This window comes from Entelurus aequoreus, linkage group LG04 (genome assembly GCF_033978785.1).
Source record: "Entelurus aequoreus isolate RoL-2023_Sb linkage group LG04, RoL_Eaeq_v1.1, whole genome shotgun sequence".
Lineage (NCBI taxonomy): Eukaryota > Metazoa > Chordata > Actinopteri > Syngnathiformes > Syngnathidae > Entelurus > Entelurus aequoreus.
The window spans coordinates 36,509,716-36,526,133 of NC_084734.1; the positions used below are offsets into that span (position 1 = coordinate 36,509,716).

At 40.4% G+C, this 16,418-nt stretch overlaps 1 protein-coding gene across 2 annotated transcripts in view; it reads right to left on the reverse strand.

Annotated features, from left to right (window-relative positions):
• Positions 1-16,418, reverse strand: part of nbas (NBAS subunit of NRZ tethering complex) — a 377,112-nt gene that overhangs the window by 240,857 nt on the left and 119,837 nt on the right. For both annotated transcript variants that reach the window (XM_062044717.1, XM_062044716.1), the window contains exons 22-24: positions 9,215-9,301; positions 5,892-6,045; positions 1,346-1,531 (exon numbers count right to left, since the gene is read on the reverse strand). In XM_062044717.1, coding sequence (XP_061900701.1) covers positions 1,346-1,531; positions 5,892-6,045; positions 9,215-9,301 — 427 coding nt within the window. The remainder of the gene's footprint in view (positions 1-1,345; positions 1,532-5,891; positions 6,046-9,214; positions 9,302-16,418) is intronic.

Below are 16,418 nucleotides of genomic sequence, written 5' to 3' on the forward strand. Positions count from 1 at the left end.
ACTGGTGGTGGTCAAGCTAGCTCTGTTTTTAATTGGTACTCTGCGCCATTTAGCCTTTTTCGAAGAAAAAATGCCCTATACTTGTGTTGTTTTCGGCTGTACGAACCGTTCAAATCGTGGAAAGGACAACCATTTTTTCAGAGTTCCTCGAGAAGTTATCAAAAACAACAGAAAAGTGCCAGATGTGTGGAAACAACGAGAAAAGCAGGACACACTCCAGTTCAAGGGATAAGAGTCAAAGAATGCATGCCTTTGCAGGTTTGTTTGATATTATTTTAATGTATATTATTTCCCATTTAAGTATTATCTTGATATTATATGTCTTTTTTAAACACGTTTGCTACGAGTGTTTCAAAAAGCACCAACTCGGCGTGTCTAAATAAAAGAATGAAAATGTGAGCAAAACGTATAAGAGTTAAGCTTTTACCAAAGACAACAACCATAAATTAAGCTTTTAGCACATACACAATGTTGACATCTATAGTTATTTTTTGATAAACACGGGGAAAACACGATACTCGTAAACGGCACTTGCAACAACAAACATGGCGGCTTAGACGCAAAGTTAAGTCATGAAATGCAACCTTACGCGTGCAAAAATGGTGCATATTTATCCGGGAGAGTCTGGATACCAATTTCCTTGACCCAGCCACACACAAAGAAGTCGTAGACCTCCTCCATGCTTTTCCAAGTTTTCATCTGTTTTGTTGTGTAGAATGATGTCTGGAGCACCAGATAGCTCGATATGTCTGGAAATGCGACCAACGTATAATCCTTGATATCACTCGACAAATCTTTTTTTGATAAAGTATAGGGAAACATTCCTTTGCATAGTTAGATTTTTTTGCTTGTATCGGCTTTTTGCAGGAAGATTTAAGCCTCTTTTGAACTCAGATAGCTCATGCACTGATTGCTGTACAACAGACATCTTGACTTGGTCGACCACCACTGGTTTTCACTTCTGGGAAGAAGGCACATGTTGGAACATCAGCTATTGTATGTCAGGAGAGCTCTGTTGTTTTAAATAAATTACTGGAAAGACACTAATCAAAGATCCTTTGCATATATAACATGAGAGTTCTGCTTTTTTAAGCATCTATTAGTAAAACACCAATTAAATATCCTTAAAAAGCTTTGCTGTTTGTTAGGAGCGACTGCAAAGACAAGAGTCAAAGGTCCAGTACATGTCAGGAACCTTTACTGTACTGCAAAGATATTTTAAAGTATATGACAGAACCGCTCTGCTGTTTTTAAGCATGTTTTGCAAAAACACGGCTCAAAAGTCCTCTTTATAAAGAAGAACACCAAATATGGATGTCAGAGGTTAAAAACTGCGCCCACTTACATTTTTCATTAGGAGGCGGAGCTTGTCGATGTTGCCTAGCTGCTGCAAATCAAACAGCGTCAGGTTGAGTTCACAGAGAGTCTCGTAGATCACCGTTTCCAGGGTGATCAGGTCATCGCACAGTAGCTCCAGGCCGGGGATCGCACGCTCTTTCCCGAGGCGCACCAGTGACAGGGCGCAGTCCACCTGGCAGACCACCACAAAGCACAGCACTGTCAGTGGACACTAAGAAGTCCTCATTAGTCACAAAACAATAAAGCTGAAAAGATTGAGACGTCCTGCATAGACAATCAATAAGTTCCCATCAAAAAACGCCTCCAGTCAATCTATGACCGCCTATAATACGCTGGCAGCATGCTAGGCAGATCAATACTGTCACCTGAGGACGGTGGCTGATCTACCAATAGCAGATGGTGTGGTTGGTGTAGCTTCCACCTTTCAGCACACATGCAAGCTCGTCTTGTAAGGATTTAGAGATTGATGAATAAATAAATGTTGCACCAGCTTTTGATCCAAAAAGAGGAACAATCCATTGATGTAAAAATATGCTCTTTTGCAGCTCTCCAGAGATAGATAAGATGTTAAAAACACTCTTGTACACTTAATTACCACCCACACTTTCCTTTTTCATTCTACGCCTGGCAACATCTCGTCTCTTCAAACAAGTATTTTTATTTTTTTTTTACAAATTTTTTGCTTTAATTCAAATTTTTGTAATCCTATTTTTCTTTGTCTTTGTACAGCAAAACAAAGTCTTGTTCCTCTACGTATTGGTGCCATTAAAGCCAAGGTGGTTGTCGCTTCTAAAAATTGATTCCTTATTACATTATCGTAGGAAAAAAATTGTCAATTGAAGTAGAAAAGAAAACATGTTAATTTTGTTTTACATTTTAATGCTAAGTAAATATTATTGCAAAATAATCAAACAATATAACATGAAAAAAAGTTGCCATTATGGTGGTTGTGCCTAGAAATGGCTAATATAACCACAAAAAAAATCCACAATTAATTTTCAAGCCAAGGTGGTTATTTTATATTGAAATTGTTTAGTTTGAACAACATCTGCTTTTTTGATATTTTTCCCAAATAAATTAATTTAAAAAACAATAGTACAAATTAAAAATAGTAATTATAAATCATTTTAAAGTATGTTTATTATGAAAATAATAAAACTATACATAAAGCTATGAATAAACATATGTATATATTCATATATATACCCTATATATACTGTATATACACACACACATATATTAATCACGATTAATCGCATTTTGTTCATAGTTAACAAAATTAATCGTGATTAATCGCAGATAGGTGTCATTTTTCATCATTAATAAGTGCACCTTAGACAGATAATTTTCAGGGGGAGTGGCTTCATATTGCTGCATGACAATGTTTAACCTTCTCTATTAATAAATAAAATGTAATATTGAGCCTGCTAATCCTTCTGTAATTGAGGACTCGACCAGAACATGTCATAAAAGAATTTACACAGTATTTCAGCCAGCCAGAACATTTTGGACCATTTTTCCCATGGTCTGTGAACACACCGTGTCGGCGTGTTGTGTGTCTAGGAGTGAAGCACAGAGGAAATACTTGTTGGAATTGGGCCTGTTGTTAGCATAAAAGTGGCCATAAAAACTAAAAAGACCTAACACCCCCCGCCCGCCCCTCCACATCCCACAAACCGGATTGTAAATAATGTAAATAATTAAATGTCTATACTCTGATGATTATCCTGTGTGATGACTGTATTATGATAATAGTATATATATAGTATATATCTGTATCATGAATCAATTTAAGTGGACACGGACTTAAACAAGTTGAAAAACTTATTCGGGTGTTACCATTTAGTGGTCAATTGTACAGAATATGTACTGTACTGTGCAATCTACTAATAAAAGCTTCAATCAATCAATCAATGAACGTCATAACTTTGTCGTCATCGATACATTGCTATTGTCTGTCTGTGTGTTTCTTTTCTCCGGTTGGGGCTTCCAAACTGGATACAAGACGTCTTGTAAGGTCCAGTCCAACAGCATGAAAAGCGCTGCCGCAATATGGCAAAATAAAACGTCTCTGCGATCCCAAACTTGCCCATTCTTTGGTGACTGTAGGCGTGTCGTCCTTAACAGTGACACTTTGTCATTTAATGAGGAAGTTTAACTTGTTTCATACACGACTCCCTTATTTCAGCTGTCTCCAGTTCAACACTCATTAGCTAACTTGGCTAACATTAGTAGGTATGGTGACACACCTTACATGACCTACAGTGGCCTAGGATGGACAACCAAGACAATTCTCACAACAGACCACAACTCTTCTTTCAGCTGCCTGACACTTATACATAACTTGCTGTAAACATTTTAGACAACCGAGAGGGTGTAAAATACAATCTATTCAATTTGTTCAATTGACTCATCTTATTTTTAATGCATCTAAAGGATGCAAAAATTAAAGTTAAAGTTAAAGTACCAATGATTGTCACACACACACTAGGTGTGGTGAAATGTGTCCTCTGCATTTGACCCATCCCTTTGTTCACCGCCTGGGAGGTGAGGGGAGCAGGGTGTAGCGGCGGTTGCCGCGCCTGGCAATCCTTTTGGTGATTTAACCCCCAATTCCAACCCTTGATGCTGAGTGCCAAGCAGGGAGGTAATGGGTCCCATTTTCATAGTGTTTGGTATGACTCGGCTGTGGTTTGAACTCACAACCTACCGATCTCAGGGCGGACACTCTAACCACTAGGCCACTGAGTAGGTGGCCACAAAAAGACACAATTCTATTGTCTCTTTTTCCAAAGTGTTTAAATCAGTCCATAGGGTTCAATATGATGTCGGTCCACCTTTTGCTGCTATTACAGCTTCAACTCTTCTGGGAAGGCTGTCCATAAGGTTGCGGAGTGTGTTTATAGGAATTTTCGACCATTTTCCAAAAGCGCATTGGTGAGGTCACACACTGATGTTGGTCGAGAAGGTCTGGCTCTCAGTCTGCGTTCTAATTCATCCCAAAGGTGTTCTATTGGGTTCAGGTCAGGACTCTGTACAAGCCAGTCAAGTTCATCCACACCAGACTCTGTCATCCATGTCTTTATGGACCTTGCTTTGTGCACAGGTGCACAGTCATGTTGGAAGAGGAAGGGGCCCACTCCAAACTGTTCCCACAAGGTTGGGAGCATGGAATTGTCCAAAATGTTTTGGTATCCTTCCTTTCACTGGAACTAAGGGGCCAAGCCCAACTCCTGAAAAACAACCCCACACCATAATTCCTCCTCCAACAAATTTCACACTCGGCACAATGCAGTCCCAAATGTACCGTTCTCCTGGCAACCGCTAAACCCAGACTCGTCCATCAGATTGCCAGATGGAAAAGCGTGATTTATCACTCTAGAGTCCAGTGGTGACGTGCCATGGAAATCCATTCCATGAAGCTCTCTGCGTACTGTACGTGGGCTAATTGGAAGGTCACATGAAGTTTGGAGCTCTGTAGCAACTGAAAGTCGGTGACCTCTTTGCATTATGCGCTTCAGCATCCGCTGACCCCTCTCTGTCAGTTTACGTGGCCTACCAATTTGTGGCTGAGTTGCTGTTGTTCCCAAACGCTTCCATTTTCTTATAGTAAAGCCGACAGTTGACTTTGGAATATTTAGGAGCGAGGAAATTTCACGACTGGATTTGTTGCACAGGTGGCATCCTATGGCAGTTCCACGCTGGAAATCACTGAGCTCCTGGGAGCGGCCCATTCTTTCACAAATGTTTGTAGAAACAGTCTATATGCCTAAGTGCTTGATTTTATACACCTGTGGCCGGGCCAAGTGATTAGGACACCTGATTCTGATCATTTGGATGGATGGCCAAATACTTTTGGCAATATAGTGTATCAGTTTGGATATTTTTAAGATGAGTGAGCAATTCTGGCATTTTACACGAGGGTAGGAAATAAATCCCATCCACATTTTCACACTCATACTAGTCTAAAACCAGAGACCTGTACTCATTGGGGCTTCTTTTCATCACCTCCTTTGTGATGAAAATGTCCTCACGGGAAGAAACAAGATGGAGAAATGAAGAAGCCAGAAGCGAATGCCTGTTTGGGTGGCTCTCTCAAGTGTGTGTCGCCCTGTGTTTGCGCGTATGTGTGTGCACATGAAGCTCAAGTGTCAAGGGACTAAGGGATGGAGCCTCCTGGAGTAACTTGTGAGGAGGCAAAAAGATGAGGAGTTGAGGTCTAATTAAAAAGGAACAAGGGAGGAAAGAGTATTCCTGGAGACTAACAAAGATAAAGACACACACACACACACACACGCACACACACACACGGACACACATTTTCACTAGCTTGGTCTCCAAAGGATGATGAAAGATGTGATTACCAAGTTGTCTTTAAAAATGAGCAATGTACCCCCAAATCTCTTCTAGCTTCTGTAAGCTAAGAGCCCAAATATGTCTGAATCCTTGCTATTCCACTCAACACCACAAAGAAGGAGACAAATAAGGAAAGAGATTAAAGAGGATCCCTTAATATTGGGGTTTGGTTGTACCTGTCTGGAGCAAGAGTCGATATCCTGCACTCGGCTGCAGTACCAGTCGGTAAGAAGATGAATGGAAGGACTCGCCGTGCGGAACCTCAGCAGGTCAGGAGAGTCCTCGTAGAGGAATGTGTCATCGTCAAACAGGTTCTGGTCCAACACAGCCCTGAGAGACGTCATGACAATTGTCGCTTATGCATCAAAAAGCAGGTCTCTATATTAACTTTTTCTCCTTTGACTTAGACCAAGGGTGTCAAACGTGTGGCCCGCAGGCCGGATCAGGCCTGCTAACAAGATTAATTAGGTCTGTGGGCGGCAAGATGAGTTTGCCAAGTATAAAAATGAGCTGCAATTTTTTTTATGAAAGAAACTGTTGTTCTAAATAAATCCACTGGATATTGCAATGACAATTATGTTGAACAAGCAAACGGTTTACAGCGGGGCCAAGCAAGAGGTACACAGTAAAGCAGGGATGCGGCACCTCCCCCTCGACATAAATGAAATGCAAGACCCGACATTTTACGTCCTCCGCTTCAAACACATTGTGCTCTGCCACCCTCATTGCACCAAAATGTCTTCGTAAAAAAGAGAAAAGTGAACGCAGAGTGTAATTCAACCCTCTTAAGTAGGGTCCGTGTGCATCACGGCCATACATTTTTTGTTTGCAATAAAATAATAATTCATCATAAAAAACAACTTTCCACGTTTTTGGTTGGATAACAAAAAACAAAAAAATGGAAAACAGATCGTTGACCATTATGCAAAAATTGTTATCCGAATTTATTAATGTGTTTGAAAATTGAACATGGGAATTAAAACAGTGTGGATTGCACATGTGCAGTGTCTCTCCTCGTGAGTGGCCCGGAACAACAACAGAAGAAGAAGACAAAGAACGGCGTCAGTGTTGTCATAACAATTTTGTCGCGGTCAAGACTTCTTTAATGTCCAGAAACAAAGAAGTGACACATTTTATTGGTTGTCTATCGAGCAGACGAACATCGCTCTTCTTCTTCTGTTGATGTTCCGGGTCACTCACAGACAAAGATACGCATGTGCAATCTACCAGAGCTCCAAACATTGAAAGTAGAGTAGAGAAAATTGTTTTCCACTCGCTGTTTTAATTACTATTTTAAAACACATTAATACATTTTAATAATGAATAACGATCCTTTTTCCGTTTTTTTTGTTTTTTATTATCAAACCAAAAAAAGGAGGAAAATTAATTTTTATGTTAAATAATTTTTCTATTCAAAAAATGGATGGCCGCGACATACACAGACTGTATTTGATACCTCAAAGAGTTTTTATTATCCATCCATCCATCCATTTTCTACCGCTTGTCCCTTTTGGGGTCGCGGGGGGTCGCTGGAGCCTATCTCAGCTGCATTCGGGCGGAAGGCGGGGTACACCCTGGACAAGTCGCCACCTCATCGCAAGGCGAGTTTTTATTATTTATTATCTATTTAGTATTTTCTTCAATCCCACATAAGCTTTGACTTAAAGTTGAATGGCTTTGTAGATACGCTGGGACGAAGTCTAAGTTGTCCTTTGTTGTGTTTTAGAAATTAACTTGAAGTGTTTTGTCTAGAGGATTAGTTGTGATATGTACATTTTAAGAATGTGCTTGTTCTATTTTTGGCCTTAATAAAAACAAAGAAAATTAATTTAAGTTGTCTTTATTTTTAAATTACTTTGCCATGATTTTACTAGTCCAGCCCACTTGGGAATATATTTTAATCCGTGCAGCCACTGACCTAAAATGAGTTTGACAATCCTGATTTAGACGATTTACACTTGATAATTTAGGTTCTGAATTTAGAAAAAACACATTATGGAGATGTGGCCATCAGAAAATTGGGCCATCAAAAAATTGCTTATTTTTGTTTAACAGATCAAAAAAAGGCTTTCCTTAGTGCAGTGTTGTGTCCATAGTGCAGCCCAAGGGCCATTTTTGGACTAGATTTTGTTTTCCATTTTCCATTTGTGTAACATAAATATAAAATAAGTTATTATTACAATTATTAATGAGATATATTATTAGTAGAGGTGTGATATACAATATCTGATATTGTATACCGATCTGATATCTGCAAAAATACCAAGTATGGGATTATATTGCATTGCATCTAAAATCTCCGATATCAGCTCTGATACAAGCAGTCCTGCAGCATGTTTAATTGTGTAAAGATGGACAGCCAGTTAACATCTAAATGTCCTCCAATAAGCACACAAGGTTGGTATTTTCTTGTATTTTAGTCAAGCCATTTACAAAAGGTAAACATGGTAGGATATAGGCTACTAGGAATTAGAAGCTACACAACAGCCAAACACACAATAGCGCACAACAAGCTAGACATACTGTACGTAAAAGGTGTCATTTTTTTAATTAAACAATATCGCAGTCTAAAATACCACATTTGTACTATTTCTATATACTAAATGAAGAAACAAATGTACTTAGCACTGCCTTGTCTGGCTTCTATGATGTACTCATTCAGTGGACTCAGGACATGGCACACTGCACGAAATCTGATACATTTGCATACACACAAAGCAGACAAGAAGGTCTATATTGGCACTATATATGATCAGGAAATGTGCAAATTCAAAGATTTTTACTTAAGACAAAACAATTGTAATCGTATAAAAATACATTTATAACACGGCTTAATGAACAAACATAATATATTTTTAATTATTATTTTCTTATTTTTTTATCAAAACAAGTGAGGCCTACCGCACAAAACTGGTAGCCACCTGTTTATAGCGGCAAAAAAAATTATATAAGAAAAGGAGATACAATGAAGGCCGTTTTGTTGTTGTTTTTTCTTTTAACCGGACGCATTTGGAAATTAGAAAATTGAGCCCAAAATTTAGTTTTGGATTAAAAAAACATATTACCTGTAAAGACTACTTTACGCAAATAAAAAGACACATGAAAAATGTGGTGATACATGCTTTACATTTGTCAGCCACCGCATGTATTACAGCATTAGTTTATGTTGGACATCCTAAGTCTGTCTTTCTATCTTAGAACCCAGAAGAGAGAGGGAGCATGTGAAAGTGTAAAACCCAATATCACAGTGTAGCAGTAACAAGCGCTAATTAAATCAAGCAGTAAACGAAGCCGGCCTCTCCAATAGCACAAATTGGCAGTGTAGCAAGACGGAGCATTACTTTGTTATGACTCTGTTTCACATTTGAATGATAATAGGCTGTCTGTTACCACAATGATGCCAGAGAAGGCATGCTGTCTGTTTGGAGCAGGAATTGTAACATACTGTTACAAAGACACGTTCATTTGTGTACAATGATATCAATGCTAAAAGGTTTACCTGCACTCCTCTGCCTCACACCAGTCCATTTCTCTGTGTCTCTGCTCGTCCCAGGGGATCAGAAACAAATCGTCTCGCTCGTTCAGGCTGCGAAGGAAAGCATGTAGTGGATATTATATACTATTGATGTTAACATGGATATACTTCAGAGTAGTCAGTGCACAGCTTGTCAAGCAATATAGATTTAATGTCAACACAGTCATGATTGTGTAAATGGCTAAAACCACAAGTGAGTCACAAGATGATTATGTTTAGGTGGAAACACAGTAAACCAAGGCTATTCAATTGAACTGTTTTGCCACATGTCTAGAAAGCTAAGGACTGGGGGGGGCCGACTTCTTTTATTTTAAGAAACAGCATCCTCTGTAGTAATAATTTCGGAAATTAATAGCCCTGTTACGCAAAATACAAGTGTTCACGGCAGTGGACGCTGGCGTTAAGGAGGTTAAAATGTCTGTAAATATGTTTACACTGGTCCACTGAATCTCTCTATACAACAGGAGCGCTTTCGTCTTTTTAGAAATTTGCTGCAAAAACGTTAAGGTCCCAAGTTGAACTTGAGGGCCGGTCTGGTGACATTCACGGGCAGCCAGTTAAATAGCCATTTAATAAAACCATTCATCCATCGTCTTCCGCTTATCCAAGGTCGGGTCGGGGTGTTAGCAGCCTAAGCAGAAAAGCCCAGGCTTTCCTCCTCCCAGCTACTTGGTCCAGCGCACCTGGGGATTCTGAAGCGTTCCCAGGCCACATGGGAGACATACATTAGTCTCTCCAACATGCCCTTGGTCTTTCCCGTGTCCTCCTTCTGGTCAGACATGCCCTAAACACCTCCACAGGGAGGCATCCGTGGGGCATTCTGACCAGATGCCCAAACCACCTCATCTGGCTCATCTCGATGTGGAGGAGCAGCAGCTTTACGCTGAGCTTCTTCCGAATGACAGCTTCTCACCCTATGCCTCACCACCAACAGAGAAAACTAATTTAGGTCGCTTGAATCTTGTCCTTTTGGTAATAACCCACAGAACGTAGATCGACCGTTAAATTGAGAGCTTTGCCTTCCGGCTCAGCTCCTTTTTCACCACAACGGACCAATGCAGGGTCCGCATCACTGCAGAAGCTGCACAGATCCACCTGTCGATTTCACAATCCACTCTACCCTCACTCGTGAATAAGACCTCGAAGTACTTAAACTTCTCCACTTGGGGCAAGATCTCCTACCCAACCCAGAGATGGCATTCCACCCTTTTCCAGGCGAGAACCATAAACTGACTTGGAAGTGTTGATTTTCATCCCAGTCGCTTCACACTCAGTGCAAACCGATCCAGTGAGAGCTGAAGATCCTGGACGGATGAAACCAGCAGGACCACATCATCCGCAAAAAGCAGAGACCTAATCCTGCAGCCACCAAAGCGAATCCCCCTCAACGCCCTGAGGGGGCCTAGCAATTCTGAATTACTGAATCACCACAAATTTTGGAACACATCTGACAAACTTGTGAATCATCACTTTTTAACAGGCAATGCGCAATTTTCTTCTTGTATACCTTAACACTCAAGCACTTTAGCACCTGAGCACTTTAGCACTCTTACACTTAAATCCAATTTTCTATGGTCCCTTTAGTTGCCGGTCTGTCATGAGTAATTTGGTTTACTGTTTAATAGTTTTTTTTAGTCCTATTGTATTTTCTATTATTATTGTTGTACATCGCCTTGTTGTCTTGATTTTGGTGCGGTTCTGTTTTTATGTGGTGGCATTAAAGGCCTACTGAAATTAATTTTTTTTATTTAAACGGGGATAGCAGATCCATTCTATGTGTCATACTTGATCATTTCGCGATATTGCCATAGTTTTGCTGAAAGGATTTAGTACAGAACATCGACAATAAAGTTCGCAACTTTTGGTCGCTGATAAAAAAAACCTTGCCTGTACCGGAAGTAGCGTGACGTCACAAGTTGAAAGGCTCCTCACATTTCCCCACTGTTTACACCAGCAGCGAGAGCGATTCGGACCGAGAAAGCGTCGATTACCCCATTAATTTGAGCGAGGATGAAATATTCGTGGATGAGGTACGTGAGAGTGAAGGATTAGAGTGCAGTGCAGGACGTATCTTTTTTCCCTCTGACCGTAACTTAGGTAAAAGGGCTCATTGGATTCCACACTTTCTCCTTTTTCTATTGTGGATCACGGATTTGTATTTTAAACCACCTCGGATACTATATCCTCTTGAAAATGAGAGTTGAGAACGCGAAATGGACAATCACAGTGACTTTTATCTCCACGACAATACATCGGTGAAGAACTTTAGCTACGGAGCTAACGTGATAGCATCGTGCTTAAATGCAGATAGAAACAAAAGAAATAAGCCCCTGACTGGAAAGATAGACAGAAGATCAACAATACTACTATCAGGAGACACAGAACCAAACACTGGACCTGTAACCACACGGTTAATGCTGTGCCGCTTGTCGAAGCCTAGCAATGCTGTTGCTAACGACGCCATTGAAGCTAACTTAGCTACGGGACCTCGTCAGAGCTATGATAAAAACATTAGCGCTCCACCTACGCCAGCCCTCATCTGCTCATCAACACCTGTGCTCACCTGCGTTCCAGCGATCGACGGCGCGACGAAGGACTTTACCCGATCATCGATGCGGTCGGCGGCTAGCGTCGGATAGCGCGTCTGCTATCCAACTCAAAGTCCTCCTGGTTGTGTTGCTGCAGCCAGCCGCTAATACACCGATCCCACCTACAGCTTTCTTCTTTGCAGTCTCCATTGTTTATTAAACAAATTGCAAAACATTCACCAACCCAGATGTCCAGAATACTGTGGAATTTTGCGATTAAAACAGAGCTGTTTGTATTGTGATACAATGTGTCCGAATACTTCCGTTTCAACCATCGACGTCACGCGCAAACGTCATCATACATAGACGTTTTCAAACTGAAGTTTCCCGGGAAATTTAAAATTGCACTTTATAAGTTAACCCGGCCGTATTGGCATGTGTTGCAATGTTAAGATTTCATCATTGATATATAAACTATCAGACTGCGTGGTCGGTAGTAGTGGGTTTCAGTAGGCCTTTAATTGCCGCATGGACGAAAGATGGAAATCAGCCATTGGCTACAATCTTACTTTTATATGTATCAATATGTGCTTTCCTTGTTTTTTTTAAATACAGTTAAAGTCAAAGCATGTGTGTGTAAATGTTGAGCAAGATTGGTTTACAAACATAGATGCCATCAAGCAAAACATCTTACTTACATAAAAACTAATTATCCATAAGTTATTGGGCATCAGCCTGATGCTTATAAACTTTGAGAATATATGTATTGCATATATTTTAGCATGCCTTCCAAAGCATTTAGACCCACAGGGGGCGCCACTAATATCCTTCAGATTTAATGGCTGATGCTGTCTCAAAAAGGGTGGCCATAAAAGCCCAGTGAAGTTCTCCAAGTGCAGGAAGCAACAGATGGTAAATTTGGATGGAAGAAGCCTCAAAACATAAAGTCAAAGAAGATTTGGGAGGGGAGCAAGCGTTCCGCCTGGGTTGTAAACCCTTGATTTATGTTTCTAGACACCGTGTTAGTATGCAGTCTGACTTCTAAAATCTGTGACACATCTGAGGAAGATCAATTGGGAGCAGACACCAAAAGGAGTAATGAATGTTGTAACAATTTTACCTTGAAAAAAAAGCTCCAAACTCAAACACAAACGAAAACAAAGTAGAAACAAAGTAAAAGTGTACAAATCAGTTGTCAAAAGTTTGTTCTAATAATAAGTCCATAATAATATTATATTATAATAATACTAAAACAGGGTCTCTGCAGGTTTCAACATGTAAAATTTAAGATTTTAAGACCATTTCACATCCATACGGACAAAAAATACAAGGACAAAGTCAAATCAGAGGTCCAGAATTCATTTTAAGTACCGTATTTTTCGGGCTATAAGGCGCACTTAAAATCCTTTTTTTTCTTCTCAAAACCCAACAGAGCGCCTAATGTATGGAATAATTCTGGTTTTGCTTACCGACCTCGAAGCAATTTTATTTGGTATATGGTGTAATGATAAGTGTGACCAGTAGATGGCAGTCAAACATAAGAGATACGTGTAGGCTGCAATATGATGGCAATATGACTCAAGTAAACAACACCAACTAAATCGTTGAACTTTTACTTACCCATCTTATGCAAGTCATTTGGCTTTGCTGTGGGCTTTCGTTAAGTTTTCTCCGCTGCTATGTTTAGCTGTAACAACACACCGCTGCGCGCACAGCACACTAGCTGGTGGTGCTCGATAAATTCTGACGGGTCAGCACAGCCTACTCTAGTTCCGTTTTGTAGCTACGTTTTAGCATCCTCAAAAATCCAAACATTTAAAAAGCAAGATTGAAGTTTATGCATGTTTTAAATAAAGGTAACGTCAATAGATTTTTAAGACCTTTCAAAATCGCATTTAAGACCTTTTATGAGATTTTAGGAGAATTTTACACATTTTAAGGCCTTAAATTCAAATTATTGGATTTAAGACTTTTTTAGACATTTTAAGACCCCGTGGATATCCTGTAAAAGTAAAACTGTACTAAAATTAATTCCTTAAAAATACTAAAAATAAAACAGTACTAAAAATAATTCCTTAATATTACTAAACACATTTTGTAAATTATAATACCATACTTAAATAACAACAAATATATTTCTTCAAATAATATAGCAATACTAAAAATACTTTCTAAATAATAATAAAAATATATTTTTTTAAATCCTTAATTAAACTAGAAAAATCCTAAAAAGAATTGAATTCTCAAAAATTGATGACACTAATAATCACAACAATGAAGATTAATTAGGAGCAAACACCAAAAGTGAGTACAGTAATGATTGTTGTAGCACTTCTTCCTTAAAAAAAATTATCCAAACTCCAACACAAACGAAGACAAAGTGAGAACGAATAGAGTTAAAATTATCTTTTTTGTGACATGGAGTACACTGTGTGTGAATGTTAGAGTGTGAATGCTTGTCTCTCTGTCTGTGTTGACCTGCGTTCAGGTGGCGACTTTTCCAGAGTGTGTGTACCCTGCCTTCTAGCTGGGATAGGCTCCCCCTATACCGCGCCCCAAGAGGGACAAGCAGTAGAAAAATGGATGGATGGATGTGTACACACCAAATGTCTGTTCTAATAGGTCCATAATAATATTAATAATGAAAAAAATACAGTACTAAAAATCATTCCTGAAAAATTAAAATAAAAATTCCCAATTATAGTAAAATCATCCATCCATCCATCCATCCATCTTCTTCCGCTTATCCGAGGTCGGGTCACGGGGGCAGCAGCTTAAGCAGGGAAGCCCAGACTTCCCTCTCCCGAGCCACTTCGTCCAGCTCCTCCCGGGGGATCCCAAGGCGTTCCCAGGCCAGCCGGGAGACATAGTCTTCCCAACGTGTCCTGGGTCTTCCTCGTGGCCTCCTACCGGTCGGACGTGCCCTAAACACCTCCCTAGGGAGGCGTTCGGGTGGCATCCTGACCAGATGCCCGAACCACCTCATCTGGCTCCTCTCGATGTGGAGGAGCAGCGGCTTTACTTTGAGCTCCCCCCGGATGGCAGAGCTTCTCACCCTATCTCTAAGGGAGAGCCCCGCCACCCGGCGGAGGAAACTCATTTCGGCCGCTTGTACCCGTGATCTTGTCCTTTCGGTCATAACCCAAAGCTCATGACCATAGGTGAGGATGGGAACGTAGATCGACCGGTAAATTGAGAGCTTTGCCTTCCGGCTCAGCTCCTTCTTCACCACAACAGATCGATACAGCGTCCGCATTACTGAAGACGCCGCACCGATCCGCCTGTCGATCTCACGATCCACTCTTCCCTCACTCGTGAACAAGACTCCGAGGTACTTGAACTCCTCCACTTGGGGCAGGGTCTCCTCCGCAACCCGGAGATGGCACTCCACCCTTTTCCGGGCGAGAACCATGGACTCGGACTTGGAGGTGCTGATTCTCATCCCAGTCGCTTCACACTCAGCTGCGAACTGATCCAGCGAGAGCTGAAGATCCTGGCCAGATGAAGCCATCAGGACCACATCATCTGCAAAAAGCAGAGACCTAATCCTGCAGCCACCAAACCAGATCCCCTCAACGCCTTGACTGCGCTTAGAAATTATGTCCATAAAAGTTATGAAAAAATCAGTAAAATCATATTCGAAATAATTCCTTAATAATAATACTACTAAAAATAATTCCTAAAGAGTTATTTTTTAATCATAAATGATAATACTGAAATGTTTTTGAATATTATTACTAAAAAATAATAATTTTCCAAGTGAACTTCAATGAGCAGAAAACCAAAAGTGATTCATGATTGTAATGTAATAATGGACACTTCTTTTTCTTTAAAAAAACAAAAAACAAAACTGTGACACAGTGGGCAAAAGGTATCTTGAAAAGCAAAACTAGTTAGAAAAATGTTGGGTAAATATTCAATGCAATATTGATAGGTGGGGAATGAATAACTCAGCACGACTAATCTACTTCCTATCAGACGGAGCAAGACCGAAAAGGGAGAACAAAGTTTCTCCAAGTTTTCAGCTGAATGCACACACAACCTGATCAATAATCACAGGGGAGGAGGTTGGTTGTGTGTAAGAATGCTGAGAAGTCAATGGCGTGAGTCGTCTGCTTCATTCAGAGCTCATAAGCTGTGGCCCGCAGCGAGCCGAGCCATGATGGATGCTCACTGCAGAACCACCAAGACACATCACCTACATACTAAACTCACACAGTGCTCATAAAAAAGGTAAGAAGTCTGTCCATGCATGTGTGTGTTGGCCATAACTAATATTAATGAGATTGTGGCCTTCGTGGCCTGTGGTGGACTATGCACTTTGTGTAATTGTACAGTAGAAAAGAGGTGGAATAAATGTCAGAAAGCAACTGAAGAAAATTGGAGCGCACTACTCGCCTGTAAATAGCAGGGGCTCTGTTGACCCAACCAGTCATCTACCAGGGAGCATCTGTCATAACTTATATTTATTCTGTTGTAACTAGCAACCGGTGGATGAGCAAGTTAATTATGTTCCTTCTGCCATTTAGAGGGAGACATTTTAATTGTTCTGCTTATACAATGTCTCCTCTTCCATCACCTTCAGCACTGGCTCCTCCCTAGGTATGTGTGCTGAGCCTCCTCCTCTTCACACGACTGAC